This window comes from Mycteria americana, unplaced genomic scaffold, assembly GCF_035582795.1.
Source record: "Mycteria americana isolate JAX WOST 10 ecotype Jacksonville Zoo and Gardens unplaced genomic scaffold, USCA_MyAme_1.0 Scaffold_153, whole genome shotgun sequence".
Lineage (NCBI taxonomy): Eukaryota > Metazoa > Chordata > Aves > Ciconiiformes > Ciconiidae > Mycteria > Mycteria americana.
Window position 1 is genome coordinate 13,021 of NW_027445493.1, and position 25,855 is coordinate 38,875.

At 63.8% G+C, this 25,855-nt stretch overlaps 1 protein-coding gene across 1 annotated transcript in view; it reads right to left on the reverse strand.

The window, feature by feature from the left end:
- Positions 1–8,425: 8,425 nt before the first annotated feature.
- Positions 8,426–25,855, reverse strand: part of CXXC1 (CXXC finger protein 1) — a gene marked incomplete at its 3' end in the record, with an annotated part of 30,953 nt that continues 13,523 nt past the window's right edge. The window contains exons 7-11 of the mRNA XM_075489468.1: positions 25,315–25,464; positions 21,345–21,452; positions 18,012–18,196; positions 12,016–12,223; positions 8,426–8,537 (exon numbers count right to left, since the gene is read on the reverse strand). Coding sequence (XP_075345583.1) covers positions 8,426–8,537; positions 12,016–12,223; positions 18,012–18,196; positions 21,345–21,452; positions 25,315–25,464 — 763 coding nt within the window. The remainder of the gene's footprint in view (positions 8,538–12,015; positions 12,224–18,011; positions 18,197–21,344; positions 21,453–25,314; positions 25,465–25,855) is intronic.

A 25,855-nucleotide genomic window follows, 5' to 3' on the forward strand; every position in this document is an offset into this window, starting at 1 on the left:
GAGCAGCACCCAGCCATCCCCTATAGAACCCCAGATCCCCTATGGCCCCCCAGAGCAGCACCCAGCCATCCCCTATAGAACCCCAGATCCCCTATGGCCCCCCAGAGCAGCACCCAGCCATCCCCTATAGGGGCCGTAGGCACCTTGGCGTAGCAGCGCTCCATATGGCGCAGGGCGGCCTTGGGGGGCACGGGGTGCCCGCAGGCAGGACCCAGCCATCCCCTATAGAACCCCAGATCCCCTATGGCCCCCCAGAGCAGCACCCAGCCATCCCCTATAGAACCCCAGATCCCCTATGGCCCCCCAGAGCAGCACCCAGCCATCCCCTATAGAACCCCAGATCCCCTATGGCCCCCCAGAGCAGCACCCAGCCATCCCCTATAGGGGCCGTAGGCACCTTGGCGTAGCAGCGCTCCATATGGCGCAGGGCGGCCTTGGGGGGCACGGGGTGCCCGCAGGCAGGACCCAGCCATCCCCTATAGAACCCCAGATCCCCTATGGCCCCCCAGAGCAGCACCCAGCCATCCCCTATAGAACCCCAGATCCCCTATGGCCCCCCAGAGCAGCACCCAGCCATCCCCTATAGAACCCCAGATCCCCTATGGCCCCCCAGAGCAGCACCCAGCCATCCCCTATAGGGGCCGTAGGCACCTTGGCGTAGCAGCGCTCCATATGGCGCAGGGCGGCCTTGGGGGGCACGGGGTGCCCGCAGGCAGGACCCAGCCATCCCCTATAGAACCCCAGATCCCCTATGGCCCCCCAGAGCAGCACCCAGCCATCCCCTATAGAACCCCAGATCCCCTATGGCCCCCCAGAGCAGCACCCAGCCATCCCCTATAGAACCCCAGATCCCCTATGGCCCCCCAGAGCAGCACCCAGCCATCCCCTATAGGGGCCGTAGGCACCTTGGCGTAGCAGCGCTCCATATGGCGCAGGGCGGCCTTGGGGGGCACGGGGTGCCCGCAGGCAGGACCCAGCCATCCCCTATAGAACCCCAGATCCCCTATGGCCCCCCAGAGCAGCACCCAGCCATCCCCTATAGAACCCCAGATCCCCTATGGCCCCCCAGAGCAGCACCCAGCCATCCCCTATAGAACCCCAGATCCCCTATGGCCCCCCAGAGCAGCACCCAGCCATCCCCTATAGGGGCCGTAGGCACCTTGGCGTAGCAGCGCTCCATATGGCGCAGGGCGGCCTTGGGGGGCACGGGGTGCCCGCAGGCAGGACCCAGCCATCCCCTATAGAACCCCAGATCCCCTATGGCCCCCCAGAGCAGCACCCAGCCATCCCCTATAGGGGCCGTAGGCACCTTGGCGTAGCAGCGCTCCATATGGCGCAGGGCGGCCTTGGGGGGCACGGGGTGCCCGCAGGCAGGACCCAGCCATCCCCTATAGAACCCCAGATCCCCTATGGCCCCCCAGAGCAGCACCCAGCCATCCCCTATAGAACCCCAGATCCCCTATGGCCCCCCAGAGCAGCACCCAGCCATCCCCTATAGAACCCCAGATCCCCTATGGCCCCCCAGAGCAGCACCCAGCCATCCCCTATAGGGGCCGTAGGCACCTTGGCGTAGCAGCGCTCCATATGGCGCAGGGCGGCCTTGGGGGGCACGGGGTGCCCGCAGGCAGGACCCAGCCATCCCCTATAGAACCCCAGATCCCCTATGGCCCCCCAGAGCAGCACCCAGCCATCCCCTATAGAACCCCAGATCCCCTATGGCCCCCCAGAGCAGCACCCAGCCATCCCCTATAGAACCCCAGATCCCCTATGGCCCCCCAGAGCAGCACCCAGCCATCCCCTATAGGGGCCGTAGGCACCTTGGCGTAGCAGCGCTCCATATGGCGCAGGGCGGCCTTGGGGGGCACGGGGTGCCCGCAGGCAGGACCCAGCCATCCCCTATAGAACCCCAGATCCCCTATGGCCCCCCAGAGCAGCACCCAGCCATCCCCTATAGAACCCCAGATCCCCTATGGCCCCCCAGAGCAGCACCCAGCCATCCCCTATAGAACCCCAGATCCCCTATGGCCCCCCAGAGCAGCACCCAGCCATCCCCTATAGGGGCCGTAGGCACCTTGGCGTAGCAGCGCTCCATATGGCGCAGGGCGGCCTTGGGGGGCACGGGGTGCCCGCAGGCAGGACCCAGCCATCCCCTATAGAACCCCAGATCCCCTATGGCCCCCCAGAGCAGCACCCAGCCATCCCCTATAGGGGCCGTAGGCACCTTGGCGTAGCAGCGCTCCATATGGCGCAGGGCGGCCTTGGGGGGCACGGGGTGCCCGCAGGCAGGACCCAGCCATCCCCTATAGAACCCCAGATCCCCTATGGCCCCCCAGAGCAGCACCCAGCCATCCCCTATAGAACCCCAGATCCCCTATGGCCCCCCAGAGCAGCACCCAGCCATCCCCTATAGAACCCCAGATCCCCTATGGCCCCCCAGAGCAGCACCCAGCCATCCCCTATAGGGGCCGTAGGCACCTTGGCGTAGCAGCGCTCCATATGGCGCAGGGCGGCCTTGGGGGGCACGGGGTGCCCGCAGGCAGGACCCAGCCATCCCCTATAGAACCCCAGATCCCCTATGGCCCCCCAGAGCAGCACCCAGCCATCCCCTATAGGGGCCGTAGGCACCTTGGCGTAGCAGCGCTCCATATGGCGCAGGGCGGCCTTGGGGGGCACGGGGTGCCCGCAGGCAGGACCCAGCCATCCCCTATAGAACCCCAGATGCCCTATGGCCCCCCAGAGCAGCACCCAGCCATCCCCTATAGGGGCCGTAGGCACCTTGGCGTAGCAGCGCTCCATATGGCGCAGGGCGGCCTTGGGGGGCACGGGGTGCCCGCAGGCAGGACCCAGCCATCCCCTATAGAACCCCAGATCCCCTATGGCCCCCCAGAGCAGCACCCAGCCATCCCCTATAGAACCCCAGATCCCCTATGGCCCCCCAGAGCAGCACCCAGCCATCCCCTATAGAACCCCAGATCCCCTATGGCCCCCCAGAGCAGCACCCAGCCATCCCCTATAGGGGCCGTAGGCACCTTGGCGTAGCAGCGCTCCATATGGCGCAGGGCGGCCTTGGGGGGCACGGGGTGCCCGCAGGCAGGACCCAGCCATCCCCTATAGAACCCCAGATCCCCTATGGCCCCCCAGAGCAGCACCCAGCCATCCCCTATAGGGGCCGTAGGCACCTTGGCGTAGCAGCGCTCCATATGGCGCAGGGCGGCCTTGGGGGGCACGGGGTGCCCGCAGGCAGGACCCAGCCATCCCCTATAGAACCCCAGATCCCCTATGGCCCCCCAGAGCAGCACCCAGCCATCCCCTATAGGGGCCGTAGGCACCTTGGCGTAGCAGCGCTCCATATGGCGCAGGGCGGCCTTGGGGGCACGGGGTGCCCGCAGGCAGGACCCAGCCATCCCCTATAGAACCCCAGATCCCCTATGGCCCCCCAGAGCAGCACCCAGCCATCCCCTATAGGGGCCGTAGGCACCTTGGCGTAGCAGCGCTCCATATGGCGCAGGGCGGCCTTGGGGGGCACGGGGTGCCCGCAGGCAGGACCCAGCCATCCCCTATAGAACCCCAGATCCCCTATGGCCCCCCAGAGCAGCACCCAGCCATCCCCTATAGAACCCCAGATCCCCTATGGCCCCCCAGAGCAGCACCCAGCCATCCCCTATAGGGGCCGTAGGCACCTTGGCGTAGCAGCGCTCCATATGGCGCAGGGCGGCCTTGGGGGGCACGGGGTGCCCGCAGGCAGGACCCAGCCATCCCCTATAGAACCCCAGATCCCCTATGGCCCCCCCAGAGCAGCACCCAGCCATCCCCTATAGAACCCCAGATCCCCTATGGCCCCCCAGAGCAGCACCCAGCCATCCCCTATAGGGGCCGTAGGCACCTTGGCGTAGCAGCGCTCCATATGGCGCAGGGCGGCCTTGGGGGGCACGGGGTGCCCGCAGGCAGGACCCAGCCATCCCCTATAGAACCCCAGATCCCCTATGGCCCCCCAGAGCAGCACCCAGCCATCCCCTATAGGGGCCGTAGGCACCTTGGCGTAGCAGCGCTCCATATGGCGCAGGGCGGCCTTGGGGGGCACGGGGTGCCCGCAGGCAGGACCCAGCCATCCCCTATAGAACCCCAGATCCCCTATGGCCCCCCAGAGCAGCACCCAGCCATCCCCTATAGGGGCCGTAGGCACCTTGGCGTAGCAGCGCTCCATATGGCGCAGGGCGGCCTTGGGGGGCACGGGGTGCCCGCAGGCAGGACCCAGCCATCCCCTATAGAACCCCAGATCCCCTATGGCCCCCCAGAGCAGCACCCAGCCATCCCCTATAGAACCCCAGATCCCCTATGGCCCCCCAGAGCAGCACCCAGCCATCCCCTATAGGGGCCGTAGGCACCTTGGCGTAGCAGCGCTCCATATGGCGCAGGGCGGCCTTGGGGGGCACGGGGTGCCCGCAGGCAGGACCCAGCCATCCCCTATAGAACCCCAGATCCCCTATGGCCCCCCAGAGCAGCACCCAGCCATCCCCTATAGAACCCCAGATCCCCTATGGCCCCCCAGAGCAGCACCCAGCCATCCCCTATAGGGGCCGTAGGCACCTTGGCGTAGCAGCGCTCCATATGGCGCAGGGCGGCCTTGGGGGGCACGGGGTGCCCGCAGGCAGGACCCAGCCATCCCCTATAGAACCCCAGATCCCCTATGGCCCCCCAGAGCAGCACCCAGCCATCCCCTATAGAACCCCAGATCCCCTATGGCCCCCCAGAGCAGCACCCAGCCATCCCCTATAGGGGCCGTAGGCACCTTGGCGTAGCAGCGCTCCATATGGCGCAGGGCGGCCTTGGGGGGCACGGGGTGCCCGCAGGCAGGACCCAGCCATCCCCTATAGAACCCCAGATCCCCTATGGCCCCCCAGAGCAGCACCCAGCCATCCCCTATAGAACCCCAGATCCCCTATGGCCCCCCAGAGCAGCACCCAGCCATCCCCTATAGGGGCCGTAGGCACCTTGGCGTAGCAGCGCTCCATATGGCGCAGGGCGGCCTTGGGGGGCACGGGGTGCCCGCAGGCAGGACCCAGCCATCCCCTATAGAACCCCAGATCCCCTATGGCCCCCCAGAGCAGCACCCAGCCATCCCCTATAGAACCCCAGATCCCCTATGGCCCCCCAGAGCAGCACCCAGCCATCCCCTATAGGGGCCGTAGGCACCTTGGCGTAGCAGCGCTCCATATGGCGCAGGGCGGCCTTGGGGGGCACGGGGTGCCCGCAGGCAGGACCCAGCCATCCCCTATAGAACCCCAGATCCCCTATGGCCCCCCAGAGCAGCACCCAGCCATCCCCTATAGAACCCCAGATCCCCTATGGCCCCCCAGAGCAGCACCCAGCCATCCCCTATAGGGGCCGTAGGCACCTTGGCGTAGCAGCGCTCCATATGGCGCAGGGCGGCCTTGGGGGGCACGGGGTGCCCGCAGGCAGGACCCAGCCATCCCCTATAGAACCCCAGATCCCCTATGGCCCCCCAGAGCAGCACCCAGCCATCCCCTATAGAACCCCAGATCCCCTATGGCCCCCCAGAGCAGCACCCAGCCATCCCCTATAGGGGCCGTAGGCACCTTGGCATAGCAGCGCTCCATATGGCGCAGGGCGGCCTTGGGGGGCACGGGGTGCCCGCAGGCAGGACCCAGCCATCCCCTATAGAACCCCAGATCCCCTATGGCCCCCCAGAGCAGCACCCAGCCATCCCCTATAGAACCCCAGATCCCCTATGGCCCCCCAGAGCAGCACCCAGCCATCCCCTATAGGGGCCGTAGGCACCTTGGCGTAGCAGCGCTCCATATGGCGCAGGGCGGCCTTGGGGGGCACGGGGTGCCCGCAGGCAGGACCCAGCCATCCCCTATAGAACCCCAGATCCCCTATGGCCCCCCAGAGCAGCACCCAGCCATCCCCTATAGAACCCCAGATCCCCTATGGCCCCCCAGAGCAGCACCCAGCCATCCCCTATAGGGGCCGTAGGCACCTTGGCGTAGCAGCGCTCCATATGGCGCAGGGCGGCCTTGGGGGGCACGGGGTGCCCGCAGGCAGGACCCAGCCATCCCCTATAGAACCCCAGATCCCCTATGGCCCCCCAGAGCAGCACCCAGCCATCCCCTATAGAACCCCAGATCCCCTATGGCCCCCCAGAGCAGCACCCAGCCATCCCCTATAGGGGCCGTAGGCACCTTGGCGTAGCAGCGCTCCATATGGCGCAGGGCGGCCTTGGGGGGCACGGGGTGCCCGCAGGCAGGACCCAGCCATCCCCTATAGAACCCCAGATCCCCTATGGCCCCCCAGAGCAGCACCCAGCCATCCCCTATAGAACCCCAGATCCCCTATGGCCCCCCAGAGCAGCACCCAGCCATCCCCTATAGGGGCCGTAGGCACCTTGGCGTAGCAGCGCTCCATATGGCGCAGGGCGGCCTTGGGGGGCACGGGGTGCCCGCAGGCAGGACCCAGCCATCCCCTATAGAACCCCAGATCCCCTATGGCCCCCCAGAGCAGCACCCAGCCATCCCCTATAGAACCCCAGATCCCCTATGGCCCCCCAGAGCAGCACCCAGCCATCCCCTATAGGGGCCGTAGGCACCTTGGCGTAGCAGCGCTCCATATGGCGCAGGGCGGCCTTGGGGGGCACGGGGTGCCCGCAGGCAGGACCCAGCCATCCCCTATAGAACCCCAGATCCCCTATGGCCCCCCAGAGCAGCACCCAGCCATCCCCTATAGAACCCCAGATCCCCTATGGCCCCCCAGAGCAGCACCCAGCCATCCCCTATAGGGGCCGTAGGCACCTTGGCGTAGCAGCGCTCCATATGGCGCAGGGCGGCCTTGGGGGGCACGGGGTGCCCGCAGGCAGGACCCAGCCATCCCCTATAGAACCCCAGATCCCCTATGGCCCCCCAGAGCAGCACCCAGCCATCCCCTATAGAACCCCAGATCCCCTATGGCCCCCCAGAGCAGCACCCAGCCATCCCCTATAGGGGCCGTAGGCACCTTGGCGTAGCAGCGCTCCATATGGCGCAGGGCGGCCTTGGGGGGCACGGGGTGCCCGCAGGCAGGACCCAGCCATCCCCTATAGAACCCCAGATCCCCTATGGCCCCCCAGAGCAGCACCCAGCCATCCCCTATAGAACCCCAGATCCCCTATGGCCCCCCAGAGCAGCACCCAGCCATCCCCTATAGGGGCCGTAGGCACCTTGGCGTAGCAGCGCTCCATATGGCGCAGGGCGGCCTTGGGGGGCACGGGGTGCCCGCAGGCAGGACCCAGCCATCCCCTATAGAACCCCAGATCCCCTATGGCCCCCCAGAGCAGCACCCAGCCATCCCCTATAGAACCCCAGATCCCCTATGGCCCCCCAGAGCAGCACCCAGCCATCCCCTATAGGGGCCGTAGGCACCTTGGCGTAGCAGCGCTCCATATGGCGCAGGGCGGCCTTGGGGGGCACGGGGTGCCCGCAGGCAGGACCCAGCCATCCCCTATAGAACCCCAGATCCCCTATGGCCCCCCAGAGCAGCACCCAGCCATCCCCTATAGAACCCCAGATCCCCTATGGCCCCCCAGAGCAGCACCCAGCCATCCCCTATAGGGGCCGTAGGCACCTTGGCGTAGCAGCGCTCCATATGGCGCAGGGCGGCCTTGGGGGGCACGGGGTGCCCGCAGGCAGGACCCAGCCATCCCCTATAGAACCCCAGATCCCCTATGGCCCCCCAGAGCAGCACCCAGCCATCCCCTATAGGGGCCGTAGGCACCTTGGCGTAGCAGCGCTCCATATGGCGCAGGGCGGCCTTGGGGGGCACGGGGTGCCCGCAGGCAGGACCCAGCCATCCCCTATAGAACCCCAGATCCCCTATGGCCCCCCAGAGCAGCACCCAGCCATCCCCTATAGAACCCCAGATCCCCTATGGCCCCCCAGAGCAGCACCCAGCCATCCCCTATAGAACCCCAGATCCCCTATGGCCCCCCAGAGCAGCACCCAGCCATCCCCTATAGAACCCCAGATCCCCTATGGCCCCCCAGAGCAGCACCCAGCCATCCCCTATAGGGGCCGTAGGCACCTTGGCGTAGCAGCGCTCCATATGGCGCAGGGCGGCCTTGGGGGGCACGGGGTGCCCGCAGGCAGGACCCAGCCATCCCCTATAGAACCCCAGATCCCCTATGGCCCCCCAGAGCAGCACCCAGCCATCCCCTATAGAACCCCAGATCCCCTATGGCCCCCCAGAGCAGCACCCAGCCATCCCCTATAGGGGCCGTAGGCACCTTGGCGTAGCAGCGCTCCATATGGCGCAGGGCGGCCTTGGGGGGCACAGGGTGCCCGCAGGCAGGACCCAGCCATCCCCTATAGAACCCCAGATCCCCTATGGCCCCCCAGAGCAGCACCCAGCCATCCCCTATAGGGGCCGTAGGCACCTTGGCGTAGCAGCGCTCCATATGGCGCAGGGCGGCCTTGGGGGGCACGGGGTGCCCGCAGGACACACAGAAGATCTGCAGATCCGTGTCCTCGCTCTCCCCCCTCCGTGCTCTGCCCCCCCCAGGGGCACCCCCGCATTAGTGGGGGGGGGGGGCACCCCGGGGGGGGCCACCCAGGGGTGGGGGGGGGGGGGGGCACCCATAGATTGAGGGGGGGGGTGCCCAGGGGTGGGGGGGGCGCCCATGGATTTGGAGGGGGGAGCCATGGATTAGGGGGGCACCCCGGGGGGGGCACCCATGGATTAGGGGGGGGGACCCGGGGGTTGGGGGGGCACCCATAGATTGAGGGGGGGGGTGCCCAGGGGTGGGGGGGTGCCCAGGGGTGGGGGGGCGCCCATGGGTTTGGAGGGGGGACCCATGGATTAGGGGGGGCACCCGGGGGTTGGGGGGGGCACCCGGGGCAGGGGGGGGCACCCATGGATTGAGGGGGGGGACACCCAGGGGTTGGGGGAGGAACCCGGGGGGGGGCACCCATGGATTAGGGGGGGGGACACACACGGATTGGGGGGGGGGCACCCAGGGATGAGGGGGGGCACCCATGGATTAGGGGGGGACACCCAGGGGTTGGGGGGGTACACAGGGGTTGGGGGGAACCCATGGATTGGGGGGGGGGGGCACCAAGGGGTGGGGGGGGCACCCATAGATTGAGGGGGGGGTGCCCAGGGGTGGGGGGGGCGCCCATGGATTTGGAGGGGGGACCCATGGATTAGGGGGGGCACCCGGGGGTTGGGGGGGGAGCCATGGGTGGGGGGGGCACCCAGGGGTTGGGGGGGGGCACCCAGGGATTTGGAGGGGGGACCCATGGATTAGGGGGGGGCACGCGGGGGTTGGGGCGAACCCATGGATTGGGGGGGGGGGCACCCAAGGGGTGGGGGGGGCACCCGGGGGTTAGGGGGGGCACCCAGGGGTGGGGGGGTGCCCATGGATTAGGGGGGGGGACTCAGGTGTTGGGGGGGGGGGCACCCATGGATTGGGGGAGGGCACCCGGGGGTGGGGGGGGCACCCATGGATTAGGGGGGGGCACCCAGGGATGAGGGGGGGCACCCATGGATTAGGGGGGGCACACGGGGGTTGGGGCGAACCCATGGATTGGGGGGGGGGCACCAAGGGGTGGGGGGGGCACCCATAGATTGAGGGGGGGGGTGCCCAGGGGTGAGGGGGGCACCCGGGTGTGGGGGGGCACCCATGGATTGGGGGGAGCCCATGGATTAGGGGGGAGGCACCCGGGGGGGGGGCACCCAGGGGTGGGGGAGAAACCCGGGGGGGGGGGGGGGGGCACCCAGGGGTGGGCGGGGCACCCATGGATTAGGGGGGGGGGCAGCTGGGGGGGGCACCCAGGGGTGGGTGGGGGCACCCATGGATTGGGGGGGGGCAGCTGGGGGGGGCACCCAGGGGTCGGGGGGGGCATTAAGGGGCGCAGGGGGGCACCCAGGGGTGCAGGCAAGGGGGTTACAGGGTTCAGGGGGGGCCCTAGATTTTTGGGGGGCACCCAGGGGTCTGGGGGGGGGGGGTTAAGGGGTGGGGGGGGCACCCAGGTTTTTGGGGGGCACCCAGGGGTCCACAGAGGGGCACCCATGGGTGCAGGGAAGGGGGTTACAGGGTCCGGGGGGGGCCCCCAGGTGTCTGGGGGGGTTAAGGGGTGCAGGGGGGCACCCAGGGAGGGGGGATATGGGGTTTGGGGGGGGTCCAGGTTTTTGGGGGGCACCCAGGTGTCTGGGCGGGGGTTAAGGGGCGCAGGGAGCACCCATGGGTGCAGGGAGGGGGGTTAAGGACTTCGGGAGGAGCCAGGTTTTTAGGGAGCACCCAGGGGTCTGGGGGGGAGGGGTTCAGGGGGGCCCCCAGGTTTTTGGGGGGCACCCAGGGATCTGGGGGGGGGGGTTGAGGGGTGGGGGGGACACCCAGGTTTTTGGGGGGCCCCCAGGTGTCTGGGGGGGGGTTAAGGGGCACAGGGAGCACCCATGGGTGCAGGCAGGGGGGTTAAGGACTTCAGGGGGGAGCCAGGATTTTAGGCAGCACCCAGGGGTCTGGTGGGGGGGGTTCAGGGGGGCCCCCAGGTTTTTGGGGAGCACCCAGGGATCTGGGGGGGGGGGTTAAGGGGTGGGGGGGGCACCCAGGTTTTTGGGGGGCACCCAGGTGTCTGGGGGGGGGTTAAGGGGCGCAGGGAGCACCCATGGGTGCAGGGAGGGGGGTTAAGGACTTCGGGAGGAGCCAGGTTTTTAGGGAGCACCCAGGGGTCGGGGGGGGAGGGGTTCAGGGGGGCACCCAGGTTTTTGGGGGGCCCCCAGGGATCTGGGGGGGGGTTGAGGGGTGGGGGGGGGCACCCAGGTGTCTGGGGGGGGGTTAAGGGGCGCAGGGAGCACCCATGGGTGCAGGGAGGGGGGTTAAGGACTTCGGGAGGAGCCAGGTTTTTAGGGAGCACCCAGGGGTCTGGGGGGGAGGGGTTCAGGGGGGCCCCCAGGTTTTTGGGGGGCACCCAGGGATCTGGGGGGGGGGTTAAGGGGTGGGGGGGGCACCCAGGTTTTTGGGGGGCACCCAGGTGTCTGGGGGGGGGTTAAGGGGCACAGGGAGCACCCATGGGTGCAGGGAGGGGGGTTAAGGACTTCGGGAGGAGCCAGGTTTTTAGGGAGCACCCAGGGGTCGGGGGGGGAGGGGTTCAGGGGGGCACCCAGGTTTTTGGGGGGCACCCAGGGATCTGGGGGGGGGTTGAGGGGTGGGGGGGGCACCCAGGTTTTTGGGGGGCACCCAGGTGTCTGGGCGGGCTTTAAGGGGCGCAGGGAGCACCCATGGGTGCTGGGAGGGGGGTTAAGGACTTCAGGGGGGAGCCAGGATTTTAGGCAGCACCCAGGGGTCTGGGGGGGAGGGGTTCAGGGGGGCCCCCAGGTTTTTGGGGGGCACCCAGGGATCTGGGGTGGGGGTTAAGGGGTGGGGGGGGCATCCAGGTTTTTGGGGGGCACCCAGGTGTCTGGGGGGGGGTTAAGGGGCGCAGGGAGCACCCATGGGTGCAGGGAGGGGGGTTAAGGACTTCAGGGGGGAGCCAGGATTTTAGGCAGCACCCAGGGGTCTGGGGGGGGGGTTCAGGGGGGCCCCCAGGTTTTTGGGGGGCACCCAGGGATCTGGGGGGGGGGTTAAGGGGTGGGGGGGGCACCCAGGTGTCTGGGGGGGGGTAAGGGGCGCAGGGAGCACCCATGGGTGCAGGGAGGGGGGTTAAGGACTTCAGGGGGGAGCCAGGTTTTTAGGCAGCACCCAGGGGTCTGGGTGGGGGGGGTTCAGGGGGGCACCCAGGTTTTTGGGGGGCACCCAGGGATCTGGGGGGGGGGTTAAAGGATGGGGGGGGCACCCAGGTGTCTGGGGGGGGGTTAAGGGGCGCAGGGAGCACCCATGGGTGCAGGGAGGGGGGTTAAGGACTTCAGGGAGGAGCCAGGATTTTAGGGAGCACCCAGGGGTCTGGGGGGGGGTTCAGGGGGGCACCCAGGTTTTTGGGGGGCCCCCAGGGATCTGGGGGGGGGTTGAGGGGTGGGGGGGGCACCCACCTCCTCGTCCTCGCGGGGCGGGTGCCCCTTGGCGCGGGCGATGAGCCCCTCCAGCTCGTGGAAGCGCCGCTCCATCTCCTGCAGGCGCAGGCGGGCCTGGTGCTGCTCCCGCCGGATCCGCTCCAGCAGCCGCTTCCCGTGCTCCTCCGCCACGCAGGGGCTCTGCTGCCACTGCTGGATCCGCTGCGGCAGGATCTCGTAGATCCGGCTGGGGGACGGGGCGGGGAGGGGGTCACGGGGGATCCCCGGGATCGGGGGGGAGCCCCTGCGGCAGGATCTCGGAGAGCCGGCTGGGAGGGGGGGAACAAGGGGACCCCGGGATCCCCGGGATCGGGGGGGATCCGCTGCGGCAGGATCTCGGAGATCCGGCTGGGGGACGGGGCGGGGAGGGGGTAACGGGGGATCCCCAGGATCGGGGGGGGATCCCCTGCGGCAGGATCTCGGAGATCCGGCTGCGGGATAGGGCGGGGAGCCGGTAACGGGGGGACCCCGCTGCCACGGGACCCCGGGATCCCTGGGATCAGGTGTGGGATCCACTGCTGGATCCGCTGCAGCAGGATCTCGTAGATCCGGCTGGGGGACGGGGCGGGGAGGGGGTCACGGGGGATCCCCGGGATCGGGGGGGAGCCCCTGCGGCAGGATCTCGGAGAGCCGGCTGGGAGGGGGGGAACGAGGGGACCCTGGGATCCCTGGGATCGGGGGGGGATCCACTGCTGGATCGGCTGCGGCAGGATCTCGTAGATCCGGCTGGGGGACGGGGCGGGGCGGGGGTCACGGGGGATCCCTGGGATCGGGGGGGGATCCCCTGCGGCAGGATCTCGGAGATCCGGGTGGGAGGGGGGCAACGAGGGGACCCCGGGATCCCTGGGATCAGGTGTGGGATCCACTGCTGGATCCGCTGCGGCAGAATCTCGTAGATCCGGCTGCGGGACAGGGCGGGGAGGGGGTAACAGGGGGACCCCGGGATCAGGGGGGGATCCCCTGCGGCAGGATCCCAGAGATCCGGCTGGGGGGCGGGGCGGGGAGGGGGTAACGGGGGGACCCCGGGATCCCCGGGATCGGGGGGGGATCCCCTGCGGCAGGATCTCGTAGATCCGGCTGGGGGGCGGGGCGGGGAGGGGGTCACGGGGGATCCCCGGGATCGGGGGGGAGCCCCTGCGGCAGGATCTCGGAGAGCCGGCTGCGGGACAGGGGGGGAGGGGGTCACGGGGGGACCCCGCTGCCACGGGACCCCGGGATCGGGTGGAGGGGATCCCCTGGGGCGGGATCCGGTAGATCCAGTCGGGGGGCGCAGGGGGAGACGGGGTTAAAGGGGCGCCCCCGGGGGGTCCCCGCTGCCCCCGCCCCCGGGATCCCTGGGATCGGGTGGGGGGGGGGGGATCCGCTGTGGGGGGATCCCCCCTGGGATCCACTGGGGCAGCATCGCCCAGCCCCAGCTGCCAGACGAGAGGGGGGCGGGGCCAAAGGGGGCCCCCTCTGTACTGGTCTGTACTGGCTTCTACTGGTCTGTACCGGTTTCTAATGGTCTGTACTGGTCTGTACTGGTTTGTACTGGTCTGTACCGGTCTGTACTCACTCGGCAGCCAGCTTGACACCACCCCCCTCCCTCCAGTACTGGGACAGCCAGGGCATCATTGGGGTCTATGGCGCTCAATCCCCCTTTGTAGGGGTCTGTACTGGTCTGTACTGGTTCATACTGGCCTATACTGGTTTCTACTGGTCTGTACTGGTCTATACTGGTCTGTACTCACTCAGCAGCCAGCTTGACACCACCCCCCTCCCTCCAGTACTGGGACGGCCAGGGCATCATAGGGGTCTATGGCGCTCGATCCCCCTTTATAGGAGCCTGTACTGGTCTGCACTGGTTTCTACCGGTCTGTACTGGTTCATACTGGTCTATACTGGTTTCTACCGGTCTATACTCACTCAGCAGCAAACTTGACACCACCACCCTCCCTCCAGTACTGGGACAGCCAGGGCATCATAGGGGTCTATGGCGCTCGATCCCCCTTTATAGGAGCCTGTACTGGTCTGTACTGGTTTCTACCGGTCTGTACTGGTTCATACTGGTCTATACTGGTTTCTACCGGTCTATACTCACTCAGCAGCAAACTTGACACCACCACCCTCCCTCCAGTACTGGGACAGCCAGGGCATCATTGGGGTCTATAGCGCTCGATCCCCCTTTGTAGGGGTCTGTACTGGTCTGTACTGGTCTGTACTGGTTTCTACTGGTCTATACTGGTTTCTACTGGTCTGTACTCACTCGGCAGCAAACTTGACACCACCACTCTCCCTCCAGTACTGGGACAGCCAGGGCATCATTGGGGTCTATGGCGCTCGATCCCCCTTTGTATGGGTCTGTACTGGTCTGTACTGGTTTATACTGGTCTATACTGGTTTCTACTGGTCTGTACTGGTCTATACTCACTTGGCAGACAGCTTGACACCACCACCCTCCCTCCAGTACTGGGACGGCCAGGGCATCATTGGGGTCTATGGCGCTCGATCCCCCTTTGTATGGGTCTGTACTGGTCTGTACTGGTTTATACTGGTCTATACTGGTTTCTACTGGTCTGTACTGGTCTATACTCACTTGGCAGACAGCTTGACACCACCACCCTCCCTCCAGTACTGGGACGGCCGGGGCATCATTGGGGACTATGGCGCTCGATCCCCCTTTGTAGGGGTCTGTACTGGTCTGTACTGGTCTATACTGGTTTCTACCGGTCTATACTGGTTTATACTGGGCTGTACTCACTCAGCAGCCAGCTTGACACCACCACCCTTCCTCCAGTACTGGGACAGCCAGGGCATCATTGGGGTCTATGGTGCTCGATCCCCCTTTGTAGGGGTCTGTACTGGTCTGCACTGGTTCATACTGGTTTATACTGGTTTCTACTGGCCTATACTGGTCTATACTCACTCAGCAGCCAGCTTGACACCACCACCCTCCCTCCAGTACTGGGACAGCCAGGGCATCATTGGGGTCTATGGCGCTCGATCCCCCTTTGTAGGGGTCTGTACTGGTCTGTACTGGTTCATACTGGTCTATACTGGTTTCTACTGGCCTATACTGGTCTATACTCACTCAGCAGCCAGCTTGACACCACCACCCTCCCTCCAGTACTGGGACGGCCAGGGCATCATTGGGGTCTATGGCGCTCAATCCCCCTTTGTAGGGGTCTGTACTGGTCTGTACTGGTCTATACTGGTTTCTACCGGTCTATACTGGTTTCTACTGGTCTGTACTCACTCAGCAGCAAACTTGACACCACCACTCTCCCTCCAGTACTGGGACAGCCAGGGCATCATTGGGGTCTATGGCACTCGATCCCCCTTTGTAGGGGTCTGTACTGGTCTGTACTGGTCTGTACTGGTTTCTACCGGTCTATACTGGTTTCTACTGGTCTGTACTCACTCAGCAGCAAACTTGACACCACCACTCTCCCTCCAGTACTGGGACAGCCAGGGCATCATTGGGGTCTATGGCACTCGATCCCCCTTTGTAGGGGTCTGTACTGGTCTGTACTGGTTCATACTGGTCTATACTGGTTTCTACTGGCCTATACTGGTCTATACTCACTCAGCAGCCAGCTTGACACCACCACCCTCTCTCCAGTACTGGGACGGCCAGGGCATCATTGGGGTCTATGGCACTCGATCCCCCTTTGTAGGGGTCTGTACTGGTCTGTACTGGTTTCTACCGGTCTGTACTGGTTCATACTGGTCTATACTGGTTTCTACCGGTCTATACTCACTCAGCAGCCAGCTTGACACCACCACCCTCCCTCCAGTACTGGGACGGCCAGGACATCGTTGGGGTCTGTGGTGCTCAATCCCCCTTTGTAGGGGTCTGTACTGGTCTGTACTGGTTCATACTGGTCTATACTGGTTTCTACTGGCCTATACTGGTCTATACTCACTCGGCAGCCAGCTTGACACCACCCCCCTCTGTCCAGTGCTTGGACGGCCGGGGCATCATAGGGGTCTATGGCGCTCGATCCCCCTTTGTAGGAGTCTGTACTGGTCTGTACTGGTTTATACTGGTCTATACTGGTTCATACTGGTCTATACTGGTTTCTACCGGTCTATACTCACTCAGCAGCCAGCTTGACACCACCACCCTCTCTCCAGTACTGGGACAGCCAGGGCATCATTGGGGTCTATGGTGCTCGATCCCCCTTTGTAGGGGTCTGTACTGGTCTGTACTGGTTCATACTGGTCTATACTGGTTTCTACTGGCCTATACTGGTCTATACTCACTCAGCAGCCAGCTTGACACCACCCCCCTCCCTCCAGTGCTTGGACGGCCGGGGCATCATAGGGGACTATGGCGCTCGATCCCCCTTTGTAGGGGTCTGTACTGGTCTGTACTGGTTCATACTGGTCTATACTGGTTCATACTGGTCTATACTGGTTCATACTGGTCTATACTGGTTTCTACCGGTCTATACTCACTCAGCAGCCAGCTTGACACCACCCCCCTCCCTCCAGTGCTTGGACGGCCGGGGCATCATAGGGGTCTATGGCGCTCAATCCCCCTTTATAGGAGCCTGTACTGGCCTGTACTGGTTTCTACTGGTCTATACTGGTTCATACTGGTCTATACTGGTTTCTACCGGTCTATACTCACTCAGCAGCCAGCTTGACACCACCACCCTCCCTCCAGTACTGGGACGGCCAGGGCATCGTTGGGGTCTGTGGTGCTCAATCCCCCTTTGTAGGGGTCTGTACTGGTCTGTACTGGTTCATACTGGTTTATACTGGTTTCTACTGGCCTATACTGGTCTATACTCACTCAGCAGCCAGCTTGACACCACCGCCCTCCCTCCAGTACTGGGACAGCCGGGGCATCATTGGGGTCTATGGCGCTCGATCCCCCTTTGTAGGGGTCTGTACTGGTCTGTACTGGTTTCTACTGGCCTATACTGGTTTCTACTGGTCTATACTGGTTTCTACCGGTCTCTACTCACTCAGCAGCCAGCTTGACACCACCCCCCTCCCTCCAGTGCTTGGACGGCCGGGGCATGATGGTGGTCTATGGCACTCGATCCCCCTTTGTAGGGGTCTGTACTGGTCTGCACTGGTTTATACTGGTTTATACTGGTCTATACTGGTTTCTACTGGCCTATACTGGTCTATACTCACTCAGCAGCCAGCTTGACACCACCACCCTCCCTCCAGTACTGGGACGGCCAGGGCATCATTGGGGTCTATGGCACTCGATCCCCCTTTGTAGGGGTCTGTACTGGTCTGCACTGGTTTATACTGGTTTATACTGGTCTATACTGGTTTCTACTGGCCTATACTGGTCTATACTCACTCAGCAGCCAGCTTGACACCACCACCCTCCCTCCAGTACTGGGACGGCCAGGGCATCATTGGGGTCTATGGCGCTCGATCCCCCTTTATAGGGGTCTGTACTGGTCTGTACTGGTTTCTACCGGTCTGTACTGGTTCATACTGGTCTATACTGGTTTCTACCGGTCTATACTCACTCAGCAGCCAGCTTGACACCACCACCCTCCCTCCAGTACTGGGACGGCCAGGGCATCGTTGGGGTCTGTGGTGCTCAATCCCCCTTTGTAGGGGTCTGTACTGGTCTGTACTGGTTCATACTGGTCTATACTGGTTCATACTGGTCTATACTGGTTTCTACCGGTCTATACTCACTCAGCAGCCAGCTTGACACCACCACCCTCTCTCCAGTACTGGGACAGCCAGGGCATCATTGGGGTCTATGGTGCTCGATCCCCCTTTGTAGGGGTCTGTACTGGTCTGTACTGGTTCATACTGGTCTGTACTGGTTTCTACTGGCCTATACTGGTCTATACTCACTCAGCAGCCAGTTTGACACCACCCCCCTCCCTCCAGTGCTTGGACGGCCGGGGCATCATTGGGGTCTATGGCGCTCGATCCCCCTTTGTAGGGGTCTGTACTGGCCTGTACTGGTCTGTACTGGTCTGTACTGGTCCGTACTGGTCCGTACTCACTTGGCGGCCAGCTTGACGCCGCAGGCCTCGCTGCAGTACTTGGAGGGGGGCCGGGCGGGGCGGGTGCAGCCGGGGCCCAGGCACTGGCCCAGCCCGGCGGGGTCGCGGGCGTCGGGGCGCTCCGGGTGCCGGCTGCGCTCCCGGTGCCGCGGCTTCTGCCGGTGCCGCTTGTAGCGCTCCTCCTTCTGCCACCAGTAAGCACCAGTTAGCACCAGTTCCCACCAGTAAGGCCCCAGGGACCACCGGGAGCCCTCCCAGAGCTCCCAGGAGTCCTCCCAGTAACCCTCGGGGCATCCCAGTAACCCTCAGGGCATCCCAGTAACCCTCGGGGGCCTCCCAGTAGCTCCCAGTAATCCCCAGTAGCTCGCAGGCACTCCCAGTAGCTCCCAGTCACCCCCAGTTCCCACCAGTAAGGCCCCAGGGACCACCGGGAGCCCTCCCAGCCGCTCCCAGTGGCCCTCCTGGTAACCCTCAGGCCATCCCAGTAACCCTCGGGGGCATCCCAGTAACCCTCGGGGGCATCCCAGTAGCTCCCAGTCACCCCCAGTTCACACCAGTAAGGCCCCAGCGATCACCACGAGCTCACCCAGAGCTCCCAGGAGTCCTCCCAGTAACCCTCAGGGCATCCCAGTAACCCTCAGGGCATCCCAGTAACCCTCAGGGGCCTCCCAGTAGCTCCCAGTAACCCCCAGTAGCTCGCAGGCACTCCCAGTAGCTCCCAGTCACCCCCAGTAGCTCCCAGTCACCCCCAGTTCCCACCAGTAAGGCCCCAGCGATCACCACGAGCTCACCCAGAGCTCCCAAGAGTCCTCCCAGTAACCCTCAGGGCATCCCAGTAACCCTCGGGGGCCTCCCAGTAGCTCCCAGTAACCCCCAGTAGCTCACAGGCACTCCCAGTAGCTCCCAGTCACCCCCAGTAGCTCCCAGTCACCCCCAGTTCCCACCAGTAAGGCCCCAGGGATCACCACGAGCTCACCCAGAGCTCCCAGGAGTCCTCCCAGTAACCCTCGGGGCATCCCAGTAACCCTCAGGGTATCCCAGTAACCCTCGGGGGCCTCCCAGTAACCCTCGGGGGCCTCCCAGTAGCTCCCAGTCACCCCCAGTAGCTCCCAGTCACCCCCAGTTCCCACCAGTAAGGCCCCAGGGATCACCACGAGCTCACCCAGAGCTCCCAGGAGTCCTCCCAGTAACCCTCAGGGCATCCCAGTAACCCTCGGGGGCCTCCCAGTAGCTCCCAGTCACCCCCAGTAGCTCCCAGTCACCCCCAGTAGCTCCCAGTCACCCCCAGTCCCCACCAGTCAGGCTCCCAAGGATCACCGGGAGCCCTCCCAGTAGCACCCAGTTACCCCTAGGGCATCCCAGTGCCCACCAGAACCCCACCAGTACATCCCAGTAGGCACCCAGGGCCCCCTATGGAAGGGACTCAGGCATCTGGGGGCCCCTATAGAAGGGACCCAGGTATCTGGGACCCCCTATAGAAGGGACCCGGGCCTCCGGGACGCCCTATAGAAGGGATCCAGGCCTCCGGGGAGCCCTATAGAAGGGACCCGGGCCTCCGGGGTCCCCTATAGAAGGGACCCGGGTATCCGGGACCCCCTATAGAAGGAATCCAGGTATCTGAGACACCCTATAGAAGAGACCCAGGCCTCTGGGGTCCCCTATAGAAGGGACCTAGGTAGCTGGGACAGCCTATAGAAGGGACCCGGGCCTCCGGGGAGCCCTATAGAAGGGACCCAGGTAGCTGGGACACCCTATAGAAGAGACCCAGGCCTCCGGGGTCCCCTATAGAAGGGACCCAGGTATCTGGGGCACCCTATAGAAAGGACCTGGGCCTCCGAGACGCCCTATAGAAGGGACCCGGGCCTCTGGGGCCCCCTATAGAAGGGACCCAGGTATATGGGACACCCTATAGAAGAGACCCAGGCTTCCGGAGTCCCCTATAGAAGGGACCCAGGTATCTGGGACACCCTATAGAAGGGACCTGGGCCTCCGGGACGCCCTATAGAAGGGACCCGGGCCTCCGGGGTCCCCTATAGAAGGGACCCAGGTATCTGGGACACCCTATAGAAGGGACCTGGACCTCTGGGGCCCCCTATAGAAGGGACCCAGGTATCTGGGACACCCTATAGAAGGGACCCGGGTCTCTGGGGCCCCCTACAGAAAGGACCCAGGTATCTGGGACACCCTATAGAAGGGACCCGGGCCTCCGGGATGCCCTATAGAAGGGATCCGGGCCTCCGGGATGCCCTATAGAAGGGAGCCAGGTAGCTGGGACACCCTATAGAAGAGACCCGGGCCTCCGGGGCCCCCTATAGAAGGGACCCAGGTATCTGGGACACCCTATAGAAGGGACCCGGGTCTCTGGGGCCCCCTACAGAAAGGACCCAGGTATCTGGGACACCCTATAGAAGGGACCCGGGCCTCCGGGATGCCCTATAGAAGGGATCCGGGCCTCCGGGATGCCCTATAGAAGGGAGCCAGGTAGCTGGGACACCCTATAGAAGAGACCCGGGCCTCCGGGGCCCCCTATAGAAGGGACCCAGGTATCTGGGACACCCTATAGAAGAGACCCAGGCCTCCGGGACGCCCTATAGAAGGGACCCAGGCCTCCGGGGAGCCCTATAGAAGGGACCCAGGTCTCCGGGGAGCCCTATAGAAGGGACCCAGGTATCTGGGACACCCTATAGAAGAGACCCGGGCCTCCGGGGTCCCCTATAGAAAGGACCCAGGTATCTGGGACACCCTATAGAAGAGACCCGGGCCTCCGGGACGCCCTATAGAAGGGACCCGGGCCTCCGGGGTCCCCTATAGAAGGGACCTAGGTATCCGGGACACCCTATAGAAGAGACCTGGGCCTCCGGGGTCCCCTATAGAAGGGACCCAGGTATCCGGGAGCCCCTATAGAAGGGACCCAGGTATCTGGGACACCCTACAGAAGAGACCCAGGCCTCTGGGGTCCCCTATAGAAGGGACCCAGGTATCTGGGACACCCTATAGAAGGGACCCGGGCCTCCGGGACGCCCTATAGAAGGGACCCGGGCCTCCGGGACGCCCTATAGAAGGGACCCGGGCCTCTGGGGCCCCCTATAGAAGGGACCCAGGTATCTGGGACACCCTATAGAAGAGACCCGGGCCTCCGGGGTCCCCTATAGAAAGGACCCAGGTATCTGGGACACCCTATAGAAGAGACCTGGGCCTCCGGGACGCCCTATAGAAGGGACCTGGGCCTCCAGGGCCCCCTATAGAAGGGACGCAGGTATCCGGGACACCCTATAGAAAGGACGCAGGCACCCGTAGGCCCCTATAGAAGGGCCGCGGGGCCGGGGGCCTCACCTTTTTGTCCGACTTCTTCTCCCGCCGCTTGACGTGCTTGACCTTGACGGCGCGCTTGCGCAGGACGGGGTCGAGGAAGGGGGCGTCCTCGGGGTCGCTGAGCCACGGCTGCGGCGGGGACACGCCCAAAACACGCGTCGGCACGCTAAAAACACGCCTCGGCACGCCAAAACCCCGCCTCGGCACGCTAAAACCCCGCCTCGGCACGCTAAAACCCCTGCTCGTGCGGCGAAAAGCCGTCTCGACGCGCTTAAACTGCGGCTCGCCGGCCCAAAGCACGGCTTGACGTGCTCTAAAACGCGTCTCCACGCTAAGAACACGCTTCGACACGGGGAAAGGGCGCTCTGGCGCGTTCAAAGCGGGCCTCGCCGCGCGTTAAGGCGGGCGGTGACGTGTTAAAGACGGGGTCTGACGCGCTCAAAGCGCGTCTTCGCGCGCCGTCGGTGTTCCTCGGCCCGCTGAAACGCGCCTCGCTACGCTTAAAGCGCGCCTACGTGCTAAGAACATGCCTCGACACGCTTAAAACATGCCTTTACGGGTTGAAAATATACCAAATGTGCCTTGACGGGCTAAAAACGGACCTCAACACGCTTAAAACATGGGTTGACACGGTAAAACGTGCCTCGGCACACGGTAAAAATGCTTTTACACGCTAAAACATGCCTTGATGGGCTTAAAACACGCGTGTACAAACTAAAAACGTACCCTAACATGCTTAAAGCGCGCCTTTACGTGTTAAATACGTGCTTTGATACACTTAAACACAGCTTTACATGCTAAAAACACGCTTTGAGGTGATTAAAATACATGTTTGGATGCTAAAATGTGTTTCCAGGTGCTTAAAATATGCGTTTACATGCTAAGAACACGCTTCCCACTGCTTAAAGTACACTTTTACATGCTAAGAACAGGCCTCAATGTGGTTAAAGTGCAGGTTTACACACCAAGAACATGCCTCCAGGTGCTCAAACTACGCCTTTACACGCTAAGAACACGCCTCCAGGTGCTCAAAGCACGCCTTTACACGCTCAGAACATGCCTCCAGGTGCTCAAGGCACGCCTTTACAGGCTAAGAACATGCCTCCAGGTGCTCAAAGCACGCCTTTACACGCCAAGAACACGCCTCCAGGTCCTCAAAGCACGCCTTTACATGCCAAGAACACGCCTCCAGGTGCTCAAAGCACGCCTTCACACGCTAAGATCACGCCTCCAGGTGCTCAAAACATGACTTTACACGCTAAGAACACGCCTCCAAGTCAACAAAACACGCCTTTACACGCCAAGAACACACCTCCAGGTGCTCAAAGCACGCCTTTACACGCTAAGAACACACCTCCAAGTCATCAAAACACGCCTTTACACGCTAAGAACACGCCTCTAGGTGCTCAAAGCACGCCTTTACATGCTAATAACATGCCTCTAGGTGCTCAAGGCACGCATTTACACGCTAAGAACACGCCTCCAAGAGCTCAAAGCACGCCTTTACACGCCAAGAACACGCCTCCAGGTCCTCAAAACACGCCTTTACACGCCAAGAACACGCCTCCAGGTGCTCAAAGCACGCCTTTACACGCTAAGAACACGCCTCCAAGTCATCAAAACACGCCTTTACACACCAAGAACACGCCTCCAGGTGCTCAAAGCATGCCTTTACACGCTAAGAACATGCCTCCAAGTCCTCAAAACACGCCTTTCCATGCCAAGAACACGCCTCCAGGTGCTCAAAGCACGCCTTTACACGCTAAGAACACGCCTCCAGGTGCTCAAAACACGACTTTACACGCTAAGAACGCACCTCCAGGTGCTCAAAGCACGCCTTTACACGCCAAGAACACGCCTCCAAGACCTCAAAGCATGCCTTTACATGCCAAGAACACGCCTCCAGGTGCTCAAAGCACGCCTTTACACGCCAAGAACACGCCTCCAGGTCCTCAAAGCATGCCTTTACACGCTAAGATCACGCCTCCAAGACCTCAAAGCATGCCTTTACATGCCAAGAACACGCCTCCAGGTGTTCAAAGCACACCTTTACACACCAAGAACACGCGTCCTGGTTCTCAAAACACGCCTTTACACGCTAAGAACATGCCTCCAGGTGCTTAAAGCAGCTAAGAACATGCTTCTACGTGCAAAAGCACACCTTAACACGCAAACCCATGCTCTGACATACTAAAACCCCGCCTGACACGCTAAAAACACGCCTCGACATGGTCAACACGTGCCCCGACGCACTAAAACCACTCCCAACACAGCCTAACACGCAGCAAACACGCCTCAAGGCCCAACCCGCACCCCGAGCCGCTCTAATCACGCCTTGACACGCTAAGGTCACGCCAGCAGGCAGCGCGTTGGGAGGTGGGGACGCGGCAGGGGGACCTGGGGGCCCCGAGCTCCATTTTGGGGCAATTTGGGGTCCCAAGCTCCATTTTGGGGCAATTTGAGGGGATTTGGGGTCTCCGACCTCCATTTTGGGGTAATTCCAGGGGGATTTGGGGTCCCTGAGCTCCATTTTGGGGGGATTTGGGGTCTCCGAGCTCCAATTTGGGGCAATTTGGGGTCCCAAAGCTCCATTTTGGGGCAATTCCAGGGGGATTTGGGGTCCCCGACCTCCATTTTGGGGCAATTCCGGGGGGATTTGGGGTCCCCGACCTCCATTTTGGGGCAATTTTGGAAGGATTTGGGGTCCCCGAGCTCCATTTTGGGGCAATTCCGGGGGGATTTGGGGTCCCCGATCTCCATTTTGGAGCAATTTGAGGGGATTTGGGGTCCCCGATCTCCATTTTGGGGGGATTTTGGAGGGATTTGGGGTCTCCGAGCTCCATTTTGGGGCAATTCCGGGGCGATTTGGGGTCCCTGAGCTCCATTTTGGGGCAATTTGAGGGGATTTGGGGTCCCCGACCTCCACTTTAGGGCAATTCCGGGGGGATTTGGGGTCCCCGAGCTCCATTTTGGGGCAATTCCAGGGGGATTTGGGGTCCCCGAGCTCCATTTTGGGAGGATTTGGGGTCTCCGAGCTCCATTTTGGGGCAATTCCGGGAAGATTTGGGGTCCCCGAGCTCCATTTTAGGGGGATTTGGGGTCCCTGACCTCCATTTTGGGGCATTTTGAGAGGATTTGGGGTCCCCGACCTCCATTTTGGGGCAATTCCAGGGGGATTTGGGGTTCCTGAGCTCCATTTTGGGGGGATTTGGGGTCTCCAAGCTCCATTTTGGGGCCATTCTGGGGGGATTTGGGGTCCCCGACCTCCATTTTGGGGGGATTTGGGGTCCCTGATCTCCATTTTGGGGCAATTTGAGAGAATTTGGGGTCCCTGACCTCCATTTTGGGGCAATTCTGGGGGGATTTGGGGTCCCCGAGCTCCATTTTGGGGGGATTTGGGGTCCCTGACCTCCATTTTGGGGCAATTCTGGGGGATTTGGGGTCCCCGAGCTCCATTTTGGGGGGATTTGGGGTCCCTGACTTCCACTTTGGGGCAATTTTAGAAGGATTTGGGGTCCCTAAGCTCCATTTTGGGGCAATTCCAGGGGGATTTGGGGTCCCTGAGCTCCATTTTGGGGGGATTTGGGGTCTCCGAGCTCCATTTTGGGGCCATTCAGGGGGGATTTGGGGTCCCTGACCTCCACTTTGGGGCAATTTTAGAAGAATTTGGGGTCCCTAAGCTCCATTTTGGGGCAATTCCAGGGGGATTTGGGGTCCCCGAGCTCCATTTTGGGGGGATTTGGGGTCCCCGACCTCCATTTTGGGGCAATTTTGCAAGGATTTGGGGTCCCCGACCTCCATTTTGCGACGACGAGGACCAGCTCCAACCTCCCCCCCCCCCCCCCCTCGAATCAGGAGCAATTTTGGGGCCGTTCCACGAGGATTTGGGCTCCCCCCCCCCCCCAATTGGGAGCGTTCGGGGCGCGGGGACCGATTTGGGGGTGCCGTAAATTTGGGGGGGGGGCCGGGGGGGGGGGGGGGTGTCACTCACCAGGCCGTGCTCGTCGAAGGCGCCGGCGCAGAGCTCCTGGTAGAGCCGGGGGTCGAGCGGCAGCTCCTCGTCCGAGAGGCTCTCGGGGGGCCCCGCCGCCCCCAGCTGCTCCTTCAGCAGCTCCAGCTCCCCCTCGCGCCCCCGCGCCAGCTGGGGGGGGGTCAGCACCCACCCAGACGGCCGGCACCCCCACCCCCGGGGCACCCAAGGGACCCGTGACGCTCCCCCACCCCTCCATCAGCACCCAGTCAGGCGGCCGGGGCACCCATGAGAATCCCCCCCCCCCCCGGGGCACCCGTAGCCCCCCCGCGTCAACCCCTAAGGCGCCCAGGGACCCCCCCAAAAGCACCCAGGCACCCACGGACCCCCCCCAAAAAGCACCCAGGACCCCCCCCAAAAGCACCCAGGACCCCCCCAAAAAGCACCCAGGACCCCCCCCCCCCAAAGGCACCCAGGACCCCCCCCACCCCACCCCAAAGGCACCCAAGGACCCCCCCAGGCGTGCGGGAGAGGTGGCATCAACCCCCACCCTGGGGGGACG